General features: G+C 33.2%; 1 protein-coding gene across 2 annotated transcripts in view; it reads right to left on the bottom strand.

The window, feature by feature from the left end:
• The window catches only part of INX2_5 (Innexin inx2), a gene marked incomplete at its 3' end in the record, with an annotated part of 30,903 nt that overhangs the window by 14,661 nt on the left and 2,261 nt on the right, over positions 1-13,981 (bottom strand). The window contains exon 2 of one of the 2 annotated variants that reach the window (XM_051213469.1): positions 1,245-13,385. The exons of the other annotated variant lie outside the window; for it this stretch is intronic. Coding sequence (XP_051073454.1) covers positions 13,309-13,385 — 77 coding nt within the window. Of the gene's footprint in view, positions 1-1,244; positions 13,386-13,981 lie in introns of those variants that run through there. 2 annotated transcript variants of the gene reach the window in all.

The raw sequence follows: 13,981 nt of genomic DNA on the forward strand, positions 1-13,981 counted from the left end.
TACAAATAGATAAGAAACAGAGTGATGAATTAAATAATTGGTTAATTACGGAACTACCTAGCTTAGTCTTGAACAATATACACTGTTCTCCTTAAATGATGTGTTAACGTCCACAACTGTGATACTTGATTATTCAAGTTTGAACTTCACTAAGGGTTAGTTAGTTTCCTCAAGTTTGTAGATACATCTTCTTGACAAGTTTCAATTGGCATGAAATTAAAATGCAGGACTTACTAATGATCGCTTACAACTCAGGAATACCTTTATGATGCTTAACTGTTGAATTAAGTACAAGAACCATTTGGGTTGAAATCAAATTTAGACCACTAAAATTTACACTGTTGGTGTGATTGTTATCTTATAATGCAACCTGAACGATATCATACAGTTAACGGGTCACTTCTCTAGATAAAATGTTTGTTTTTCTACATCTACTCAGTATAATTCATCGGAAACTGATCTTGATGGTCCTGAAATTCTTAAGAGAAGCCATGTCTGGTAGAGCTAGAACATGTTGTGAGTGAATCAGCTGTAACAAGTGGTTATACGTGATAAGTTTGAAGATGGAATCGTAACAATGAACTCCGCTAAAACAGTTCTAATGGTTAAGCATACATTGAGAGACCTCAATATCCTGGATTCAACCCCTGTTGGTTTAGTAGTTACGTAGTTCTGCGAAATTCCATACTAAGAAAAAACAGATGCTCAATAACCCCATTTTTCAGTGGTATCTCAAATGAGACCAATAGGTGTTAAATACTTCCTACTAATTAGAATAACCTCTATAGAACTCCCTCACATAAACACCATTTTATTCACTATGTACTTAGTTATTCAAATAAAGCAAAACAAAATTATCATTTTTCTACATTGTCTTGAATCCAGATCAATTCATAGAGTGTGCTACACAAAACACAGTAGTGATTCATGATTCAATGGAAATTTTGCACTAATCATAATCAAAATGGTTTGTCTTTTATTTTATCAGAATAAAACAACATAAAATGACTCTTTCTAATGATCAATTAACTTTTTCTAAATTCATTTTTATGATTTATGGTAGTAAAAATACATCTGAAAAACAATTCATCAGAACATGTTTATTCACTCTTAAGTTTATAAATAACAGAATCAATAGAATTAGTCTGCTTTTCTTTCTTCAATTTTACTCTATGACACACAATCATTTTAATCTAGAGCACTCTATATCCCTTAAAATCAATTTATTGGTTATAATTATTATGATGGAATAAGTCAATTATTCCTTACTTTCAAATAATCTTTATCACGAACTAAGAGCACTTGTTTCAGCCCTGTTGAAGACTACTCAATGGTGAATAAACCACAACTCTAAATAGGATTGTGTACACCTAGGACACTTCAGGTTGGGTTTTTTTTCAAAATAGAATAACTTTCAACCATTTAGTTGAAATACAATGATGGTTTGACTTTAAATAAAAACCATCTAAGTCAGTGATATTCACTTCACATTGTAATGATATCAATGAATTTGTACGTATCGATACACTACCTGAAATGTGTAATAAGACGAGAAACCATTAAAAATTTCCGTCCAATATTTTTCTTCTATAACTTTCGTCAATTATGTAGTTATAATATTAATAATCATTTTGTCTCGATGATCATATCGAACAAACAATTAGATTAATAGAGTGTAAAGGATTACTGTTAAATGTCTGTCATGTACTTTGGTATGTACATTTATAGTCATGATGTTTTAATATTGTAGTCAATTAATTGATCAGTTACACGAGTAAATTTTGTATTTAATTTCAAATCAATCACTCCAGTTAGTTAATCAAATCAACATATTTATCATAATAACAGCTATTAACCCAAGGCTTAAGTCACAATTCCCTATTAAGTTGCATGTGGCCACTAATCTAGTTGACTGAACATCGTGTGCAATAGGCTGAAATGCTAGATGGTTTAGAGGTAGTCGTGGCGGAAACTATGAATCTAGTTTTCATGCTAGTGACCAATCAATAAAAACATCCTAGTCAGTTGTGACCCAAGTAGCTCATTAAGAAAGTTCAAGATCATGAAGCAGAAGGATTCGGGGTCGAGTCCGCTGGAGAGCAACAAATCTCTGAAGATTACCGACACACCTGTTGACGAGGGCAAACTAGCACGAAGTCTAGATCTAGAATTTTTTTGTGACTGCCTTCATTCCGCTAACACATATTTGACTTGCGAATTTATTTTCCAAGTTTTGCTTAATCCAATGACAACAAAATCTGAATTTGTCACATAGAGAGTGCAGGAATAATTGATTAACTAAGCTTTTCTCTCAGATCTTATTGTCTATTCCTGTGATCGATTTCAAGCGCTTTGTAAAATAAAGCTTTGAATGGTTAACACTTGTTGTTTAAACTTATTTTTTCAGTTTGTCAGTATATTTTAATCCCTAATATTTCACCGGTGAAAAACCATTGTATCAAGTACCAATTATGAAACAAACGAATAACCAGTTAACCACCGAATAGTAGCCAATGTCATTTTACTATAGTCCTTACAGCTGATCGGATTCAGTCAGTCAAATCGAAACGTGATCTTTAGTCCCAGCGAACCAGCATGGCTTAGACTATATTAGGTAGCTTCAGGAGATCGGAATAAACCCCATGGTTGTGGACTTTATACTGGTTGACACTCGTCTAAAAAACGTATCTGAAACCTTAAAGGGACTAATATTCTCTTCGAGATTGGAACCTAGTTTACTCAGCATCACACTCGGAGATTTTACCACTGAATGGTCTACTATGACACCAGAATCGACCAGATCAAATTACCAGAATTTATGAGGTGGCCACACTAGTAACTATATCTCAACTAGATAAATTTCAAATGATATAAACCAAATGATTGACGATTTTATTAGGATTCACTCGCATTCTGAAAATTATGTCAGTGAACCGACTTGAAATTAATTCCGATGGGTTCGATCTCGTGTGTGATATCATGAGTGGTTACTACTGTAACTCGTCAAACTTGTACATCATTTCAAAATATACGAAAATCTCTGCTGAACTGCTTAGCCGAATGATATTAATAATAGTCCCTAGTCATAAGATTGATCGCCCAAAAGTCCGGTGGTAAACTGTGGTATATGTTCAGTTAAACGTGATCAGAATGAATCACTACATCATTAAAAGCATTAGATAGATTGTTCAGTATCACAAATACACTGAATAAATACTCTTCCATACTCAGTAAATTAGCTATCATCAACGTAAAACGTTCAAAAAGTATACATCGGTTCAAGTGGCCACATCACATTAACATAGAGACATCAGATAATTAGGATAAACCTAGAGCAGTAGAATTATTAGCAATGTAAGTGGTGGTAAAAGAGATACTCTGCGAACAATATTACTGAAAAAGAATGAATTAATTTGTGGGATAAAAACTCGAAGCCTACGGTAATACAAAAGTATTTGGAAAACTGAAACCGACTTTAAAACATGTCACCCAACATCTCCAACCATTAACCATTATAATCGCATGGATCCCAACCAAGTAGACGGTCCCTACCAACAAGTTCCAGTTCAACAGTCAATGGATTCATACACTGATGCTACGACTTGGTCCGGCCGCTCCTAGCATACCAACCAATACTGCACCAGTAAACGCTGGTAGTGATTAGGCGTACGTGTTACATGTCTCGACCATCTCAGTCGACAAAGACTCACTACCTCCTACATCATTTTGCCATCATTACCTAGTACCCAGTGTTTAACCTCAGTATTATTCACTCGGTGGCATCAACAAGCAGAAGCACATCCTTCTAAGACAGTTTTTATTATTTAAACAACGTCAATAAAAATGCTAGACAATGCTTTAATTGCCGATGATTAACCCTGTTCAAAAGTGGATATGTATATGTGACTAGGAGAGTAACAAAGTAATGCACGATTTCCACAAGTATCTTTGTACCAAACAACATCAAATAAATATAAATAAAAAATTAGTACTAATTTCAACAACTCCACCTGGAGCCCCTCTGAGGGTATTGCTGACCCCAACTCGGATAAAGGAGGCTTGTTGGGCATGGGGTTAGCGACCCCATCCCGTAGAAAACTCGCTAAAAAACGCTAACCAGAAAAATTAATTTTAACACACATCCCAAGTATAATTGAAGAAATGAAAAGTATTTTTTTAGTCAATGTACATTCAACTTGTACAATGGACAAACAATACTGAAGTGATGATTTTCTTTTCAAAAAAGGTCAGATAAATTGTTTTTAAAGTTTTATATTATATTAAAATTTAGCTCTAATGAGATAAACATTCCAGTCAGTATTGATATATATATCATAATACGATGAAGTTCGCAGTGTTGACCTCAAGACTTAATTCCAACCTCTGTTATGCAGTGTGAATAAACAACTATAGTTTAGATCACAAACTGACTTATCAAAACAGACTATGAATTCTTGCCTCATTTCACTCAAAGATCAAGTTAAAACACTTTTTATAACAAAGTACACTTATAATAACATGATAACATACTCATGAATACTGGTAAGTATTAAAATGATCTTCAATTTATACTATCAATCGTTTATATGACAACAAAGATAGTGAAACATAGCCTCGTATCAACTATTTACTACCAATACATTTTTTTGATAGCAGTGAATACCTTTTTAATAAATAAAAAATGATTAAGCATTCATTCTAACCAACTCATATTTTTCACTATATTTAGGTTTTCCCATCGAAAATCCCTTCGTAACTCAAGTCACATGTTCACGTGACTAGGACCTTGACAAACACAATTTATGTGAGACTACTAATACTACATGATCGTATCCAAGTTTAAGTCCAAATCTGTGACCTATTGACTAGGAATCAAAGTAGTTTAAACCAACCAGTAATTATTCTGAGGTATGTGATACGATGCCCAGTGTTGTGACTTTAGGCCCGGCTAATTATCACGTGACTCATTAGCCAATCGAAATACAACCTATACAATTTTAGTACTGTACCAAACCAATGATCTTCGACTGGTATGAACAGCCTCCGTCCCTATTGGTCCCTTGTTCCTCTAGCCTTTCTCGTTGAGTCCAGAATGCCAACAGCAGCTCCCACTATGCGAATCACCTATTCCAAACATATTTGGCTTATATACCAACCAAACAGACCACATCATACCATAAAATAGGAAATAATATTTGTACAAGATCTAGCCCAAAAGTGGCTGTGAACGTGGGAGACTAATTGGTAAACTGAGTATAATTTAACAATAGTAAATCGTATAATAATCATCTATGGGTCAAAATGAAGCTCATAATAAGAATATAGATATACGTAATCTAGTTACTGAATAGTTATACAATAAGAATATATATGTATAATATTAGTCCATTAATAGTTCTCAGAAGTTAGCCGTAATTTAATCTTCACTAGGATATAACACACAGTTTATTCGTAACAGCCAAGTCTTAAATGATTGTGTAATGGATGACCTCCAATACCCTATGAATATTTGATTGTCGTTAAGGTTAGGGGAATTCGGACTAGGAATGTTAGGGTTAAGGGTATTCGTGTGGGAGAATGCTTAAAGACACTCTTAACTATGTCCTGAATTATATCAAGTACGCTCAGGTAAAAACTGTAACCTAAGTCAAGTACTTTTTGTAGTTTACCCTACACAAAATGCTACACTTACTATGTAACTGTACTGATATTTCTATCCACTTAAATGATTTTGGAAACTAGATATAGAATTTTTTAACTTAATTACTTATAAGATATACCATATCCTTCATCGAGTCTTCAATTTAACGCATTAATCTAAGAGGAAATATCTTAAATTGGATTAATTCACTCAATGTCGTCAGTATATCATTGCATTACCAATCTTTCACTGGACATTTATGTTAATTTCATTGCGTGGGATGACACGTTCACAGAGCTAATCACAGGTATTATTTTACACTTTAATTTTGTTTTGTAAACTAATCAATATTTGATATTCTTGGCCTTTTTTTTTCATTTTGCCATAAGAATTTTGAAGTTGAATTCTGTGTTTGAGTATTCCGGATTGAATTAATTAATGTATAAGTACAATTTCTATCGGCTCATATATACACAAATGTATGTACATTGTACACTTCATTTGAAATTTATTTAAATAGAGTAAGTGTAGTAGTATGGTCTAGATAACTGACTTATCACAATCGGATTAATGTGGACTATAAGTTGAACATTATTAATCGAATCTATGTGTAAAATAACATATTGTTTGGTGCATTTTTTGCATGCATACACACGTGAAAGATAATGGTTGTTCCTTTTTATCTAGAAACCAAGACAACATAAAAATTTAACCAATATGTATTTAACAGAAAAGTTTTTTCATCATAAACCTAGTGGTAGGTTCAAAATATACATCATAGTTTTATAGTAAGGTCGAGGCAAGGGGTTGATGACTAAAGTGCCCGTCTTCATTCCAAATTTGCTACAAGTCTAAAATCTATTCGTCAGTTGTTTTAACAGGTGAGTATTAACACCCGTTAGAGTCTGATACTTTTAAGAGGTTTATTGTTCATTCAAAGATTATTATTAGTTTTCTGATTTTAATGTTCTTGAAATATGTTGCTATATAAACTCGTTAATTTTAGTGCAAATATATTCACACAGAAGGTATCATTCTGATTCCTTCTCACAACCATAAAAAACTCATCATCGTCTACAATATATATTAATAAAATCGCTGAAGTTACCGGGGTGAAATTATTAGAAAACCACAGTTGCCACATCATATCGATATGAAGTTATGTGTTAAAATCGTTATCGATTTTAGCATTCCTATCTCACCAACTCATCTATTATCATTCACTGAACCATTAAGGAAATGAATTATTTGCAATTTCGTTATAAACAAAGAAAACTGACTGATCCATATGTTATGAGAAATCTGTTTGTAAAGAAATTTAGCACTTGATATGTCTTAGAATGTTGTTTTTACTACATGACAAAAAAGCTCTCACTAACAACTTTCAATTGCTCTGAGCACTACTGAAAGGTATTTTTGTTGGGAATTCAATGTGATGAAAGATAAAAGTCATTCATTTTTAAATTTGCCAATTCTGGGTGACTCATCTCTACCTCTACGTTTTTACAACTTAAGTTACTGGGATCACGAACCTACATAAGTTAGGCAGCCACTGGAAGCATAAAACCACTAACCAGCCATGTTATCCTAGTATATGACTTCTTAAGAGTGCACATTCACGAACCCATCACTAGACATCTGACTCAGGACCTGAGGTCTCACGAGTGGACGCTTAACCTCTCGACTATGTAGCCGGAATCCAGTAGTTTATCTTCCTAACCCAAATCAATTCACGACATGGAGCGACCATCTTTCATTTTTTGGTGGGTATCTTAAATAACACCCGACACGATTGAACTCCACTTGTCGCGGCTTCTGACTAGAACTCCGAAAAATTCCTCTGAAAGCTAGTCACTATTGAGTACGTGATAATTTTGGAGTTGTTGAGTTTTTCTATATTCGCAATAAGTGAGCATAAAATATTTAACATTCTGTGTATGCACGACGAGTATTCAACTCATTTTCTTAAGTATTCTCTTCTAATTCACATCTTGGTGTTAAATGATTGGTTAAACTTCTCTCTTAACACATTTGCATCGTACTCTCCTTTATACCTCAAATTTTAAAAGCCAGACACAAATCTACGCTAACAACTAAATGTCATGACTAGTCTTTCCAGAGAGTTCGAAGTCCCACATTCGAGAGAACAGCAAAGAAATTGGATAAATAATAATTGTGAAAAAGATAGAGTATAATATGACGAGACAAAGTGTTGAAATTAAAATGAACTGTCGTCAAGTGTGGAAGAGAAAAAAGTCGGTTAGAGGGTAATGTCTGTAAAACTAGAGATTAATATTACGATTAAAAAAACGCACTTATAAGTTCCCATTGATTTCACAGTTTCGGTTTTTTGATGTAATGTATCACTTCTTTAAGCAAATAAAATCACTTATCTGTAATAATAAACTATCATTTGGAACACATGCATGGGTAAACTATGGTTTTTTTTGTGAACGTTCCTCAAAATTTGACCGAATAGTTTGGCTGAAATCAAGCACTGAATACATCGAGGATATTAACTGTAAGAATTGTATTTTAATGATCTCAGCTATTCAAACTTAATGAATCTCAAATTTTCGTCCGGCAAACGGGTCTGAATTTCCTCAGGGGAAATATAGTTGAAACCAGCACTATCAAACAGTTTATGCATACCAATTTGGGATTGTGGAGATTATTGGGTTATGCACAGTGATATAAAAAAGATACCACACATAAAGCTTATTCATTTTGGTTATAGTAAGTTGAAGAGAGTTCGATGCGGAAATTGCTTATCATGTAAAGAATGTGTGTGTATATACCTCCATGCTATTGTTGGTAGAAAATAGTGAGTAAACGATGTCTTCGTTAATGTCCAAGGTCAGTTGACGGCCCACATCTATCATGTCTGAAAATGCATAGGTGTAAAGCGAACAAGTCAAAGTATCCGTAGAATCAGATCATTCACACAGTTCATTGTGGTGTTAAAATTAAATGATGCTAATGATAATCATAAGTAAATCAGTTATAACGAAACGGATATTGCTGATAATCTAATCATTATTAATTGCAATTTTGCGTAATTAGTGAGTAACTACATTACTATATCTATGTATTCTGTTTACCATAAGACTTCGGTTAAGCCATGAACTATTATCATACGATTTACTACTACTAAATTCTGGCTAGTCTGTCAATCCCAGTCTTCTCTACTTACCGACACCTTTGGCTTGTTTATTTATAACTGTTTTTTTGTTTCATGGTGCGATCGACCCTGATCTGCCTTTATTTGAACTACGTCTGTTTGAATTATAGGTATGATAGAGACTGGTTGCTGACCTTTGGACTCAAGGGCAGGGCGGAGAGAAGCTAAAGAATCACGGGCCAATAAGAACTGAGCTGTTGACTCAAGGTCAGTGGTGCAGTCGAGTGTGTAATTGGCCAAATGAGAGATACTAAGCTAGAGTAATAACAGACGCGAGATCGACCAACAAGGAACGAGATCCCGATTGGTAATTTGTCACGTGATATTCACCAGTAATAAAAAAAGACAAAAAAATTTTAAAAAGAGAGATTAAATAAACGGTCGTGGATGCTAGTAGCAATTTTTAAATAATGGAGGTCTGAGGTCCGTGCATTTATTGATTCATCAACAGTTGCCATGGTGTAAGTAACTGTATTTCAACTCTTCTTTTAATGTTCCTCTGGCTTTCTCATACACGTACAATGCTTCGGATGTTAGTCTTCCCGGATGAGCACCGAAGTCTTTGTGAAATATTTTCGTTCCTTAAAAGTCAATCTAACTGTAGGTGAAGTGAATATAATTGAGCTAGATTTAATTATGATATTTTTTTATCTCTGTGCATAACATTCCACAATCTCCTCAACCCCATATTGATATACAGATATTATTTAATAGTGTTGACTTCGATTATATTTCCCTTGAAGAAATTCGAACTAGTTGTTGTTTTGTATTTTGAGTAAATTTCATGAAAATAATTTATATTGGATTCATGTTTATAAGCTCAACAATAGTGACTCATCATTAATCTGCAATCATGAAATGAAATCAAATACATAGTGACTCATCAGTAACCTGTAATCATGATATGAAACCACATATACATATAATCATTATTTTGCCAGTCTTATAGAAGCAAGTAATACGTCAGCAGAATTTTCGTCAATTAGTATCCGTACTTTGACTCTAAAAACTAAACATAAGTATCTCACGTTTACACTGTTTAGTCTATAAATGTCAGAAAGATGCTACCTAACTAGGTGATTCATTTTATGTTTTCTTATGAAATACTATTGATTTATTTGTTGATATTCATTATCACGATGTCAATGATTAGTTAAGTAATATTTCTCAACATAAAATAAAGATGTCTCCGTAAAATATACACACTCCATGGTGTATTATAACGTGAACTTAAAAAATTGAATATAGTACTTGACATGTGAAAGCTTTCAACCTGAACAAAGGTCTCATCTTTCTCCGTACTCATCGGCACAAAATATCGGTGATATCAAGAACAAAGACTATCCTATTTTAGGTTCTATTTTGACAATTAAATAACATAGTTCTCTTTCAAATTCGTCTAACTGTAATGTGAAATAGGTCAGTTTACAAGAAGATGTGTACCCTTTGCAAAACTAACCTTCATAATATCTGGTCGATTGCCAACAAAAATCAGTTTATGTTGTTATTGATAGTTTATTGGATTTAAGGAAAGAAAATTGAACTTCAGCTTCATTAACTAGATTTATGATAACAGGGAAATGATTATACCTAGAGATTACTGAATAGTTGCAAATTTGCTTTATTCCACAAATTGATAAAAATGGAAAATATCAATTCTCAGATTTTAATCTAATGATGCTGAGTTAACCTGGTCATTGTCAAAACTAAAGAATTCCACCAACACTAGGAACTATGTAACATGAAATCGTTTGCTTCTCAATAGCAGGCTAATATATACAACATTATTATTGAGTGATATTTCATTTAGCACTAGTTATCCAGCTTCTAATAATTTACACTCATCCACCAATTAGTGTCATGTTGAGAACCATATCGCTATTCAGATGTACAACACAGGATTATGAATCTCCTTGAGGTGAGATCTATTTTTGTTCACAAGTACCAACAAGCACAAAAATTACTCTAAGACAACAACCACCACAAGGGATAAAGCCAGGAACTTTCCTTCAGCATACAGTTTATTAAATTGTGTTTTTTTGACAGACAGTTAATAGTACTGTAATAACTACTCAGACTATTTTACTTGTAAGTTATGGTTTCGTGTAATAAACACGCCGGATAAATTCCGATCAATCGATTTTCCATCTCAACGGTATAAAGAATCACTACTGACCGACTTCATATTTACATGGAAGTAAAATACCATAGCCACCAGAAATGTCCTATCTCTATTGACCTGCAAGAGTTACAAAGTTATTTCACTGAATGGTGCTGAACTTCGCGTGTTAAAGTATTACATGTTTGTGATGCTACTTACACCGAACACTCAACCCTAGATCTCTCGTCTTTTGACTAACATCAAAAATATGGCAAGTCAGCAGAGTCATGTTTCATGCAATTGGTTCCCTTTGTGAATTTAAATAAAGCAAGAATAATATGAATTTATACTATTCTGCACCAATATTTGTTCTTGCTTTATTTAGAGTCGTGTTTCGAAGATTCCGTACGTTATCTATGACGTTATTGTGGTGTGGACACGTTAGACAGATCTCCTACATAAGTTTGGGTTTAATCACTGTTAGATATGTTGTGTATACCTAATGCTTTGAGATGATTATCTCTGAGTATATGTCAGTGGATTAGCATTAATAACGAAAGATTCAACTATGGTGAATGAGATATTCTGAGCAACTTGTCGAGTGATCAAAGTATTTTATGATAGTATAACAATTGTTTGTGAAACCTAAGTTGTGATATCATTTCGTCATTATGACTTTTTTATTAGTAAACCATGTGACTGGACGTAATTTAGGATTGATTTATATTTTGGCCATCAAGAATTTAGAAAAAATTAATTTATGCTATCAATTAACTGATAAAATGGAATTTAAACTATTGTCTCCGTACTGCACTAACCAAACTTATCAAAAACTAATTAGGATGAAATCTAAACAAGAATTTGCCAATTAGTTATAATGATGTATTGTTCAACAAAGTATTTTGACTACACTACATTTCATTTTGTCGCTAGATAATAGAGAATCTCTTCCTTTAGTACTCAGCACTGGCTGGAATCCATCGTCTACGCTCCCTGATGTAACCATTACTTCAAGTGGATAGACATGTCATAAGTTCCATTTTCTATTGATACTTCAAACACTCCTTGCCGATGAGTTGTGACCTAGACCTGAAACTTTCTATTGGCTGCTCTCAACCCTCTAAAATTAATTTTAGCTGTTCAGTCATAACCCGAATATTGACAAATATATTGATTTAGTCACTGTAAATAGAGTTGTCAAGTAAACATGTCTCACGATTCTCTTCCTCCATATTTGAACAACAACAAAAACACGCACCATATTGCTATCGGCCATTATTGAAGAGATTTGGAAATAGTATGCTACTCTATCTGGAGCACATATCCGGATTCTAATCAAGCTCTGATGAAGCTACATAATTCTCTGAGTATCACTGGAAGCAGAAAAATATGGAAGATCTTATTAAGAAAAAGTTAAATTCCAAGAACAACATGATGTGGATGTTCATCCTGATATATCTTGAAATTTTTCGAAAACAGCAGTGATGTCTATTAATGGATCAAACTGAAATGTTAAAAAGGAAAGTAACGTTTACAAGCCTCTAGTGAGCTGAAAGATGGACATGAACTTATCTCTATACGCTGCGAACCTGATAAGGGTTAATGGCAATTTAGACTGACTGAGAAGTACTACTTAATGATCGATCACGAGCAGTAGTGTGCAATAAAAATAAAATTCATGAAGTAAATAACATGAAACTCATTAAAAATGTATTAAAACTCAGCTGTTACTGTATCTGTTATCAACATACTGCCAGACTAATCAACTGGAGCAGTGGGTGAGACATTCTAAGAAACATTCTGATTGGCCTTTAATTACTCTACAGTTATCCGCCGCGCACCAATAATATGAATGGTAGATTGGTACAAAGATTCCGACTATTATTAAATTAGGAAAATTGGTAACGAGCAAAGTGAGGCATAAAATTAGACCTTGTTGTGATAACTCGAAATGTTTTGATTTATAGCTGTTCAGCATTATAAGACATTGGTTATGGTATGGGAAACGGAAAAATATTATTCCAACACTGAAGAGATAAAAGATTTAAAAAATGGCATACATCCTGCAGAATCTTACTGGGATTATACAAATGCGTTTATTAATTTCACACATCCTCATCTATTTGTCATCTATACACCACTGTTATATGTCTACTCATTATTTAGCATCTGTTAACTTTCTTACAGATAAAAAATCTTACACATTCCACCTCCAGTGTCATAGGAAACAAACATGCAATAGAATGAAATTTTATTGATTCCACATACAATTCCATAAATGTTTGGAAATCAAGATGTTACTGAGAAAATGGTATTATGCAATCATATTAGCATAGTTTTATACTTCCTGATATTATTCAACTTATAATGGTTCAATGTCAAACTTCAAAGAACAATACCGATTGAACTTCGGAGACAACTTTGGATTATTGTGAAAAACCAATTGATCATCACCCCCCTAACTAGAAAAAAACTAAGGTGAGTAATTTCGGAAAATAGGTCATTGGAATAATCTAGATAACTATGAACGAATACTTGTTATTTTTTAAGATCAGCTGTATAGTTTACACTATTGTGAATACACGTTAAAATAGTGAAAAATAGTACAGATATAGTAAATTTATAAAATATTCAAAATTCCCATACCGTGAATTAGAACATAATGTAGAAGAGAACAATATTGTTTTCTATCAGATCCTCATCAGACTTTAATATACAAGAATATTTATATGCATATATAAAATTATTAATTATTATTCCTAAAATGTTTCTTATCAGATGTCGGGACAGATTTACAAATACTAATTAACGTTTGAGTACTGATTCACTTCGTTGATTGTCAAACCTTATCATTTGTGATCAGGATGCAGAAGTTTTGTATTATACTGTTTTCTCTGTCGGGTAATTTAAAAAACAACAATGAATACAATGTAATTAATTTTGTTACATTCGAATTGTTCAACTTATCGGTGAATTTCAGTTGACAGTGACAATTTTAGGATGACACTGAGTATCATACGATAACTTCATTCGTGATGGATTCTCCTCATCGCCTGGT

Source organism: Schistosoma haematobium, chromosome 1 (assembly GCF_000699445.3).
Source record: "Schistosoma haematobium chromosome 1, whole genome shotgun sequence".
NCBI lineage: Eukaryota > Metazoa > Platyhelminthes > Trematoda > Strigeidida > Schistosomatidae > Schistosoma > Schistosoma haematobium.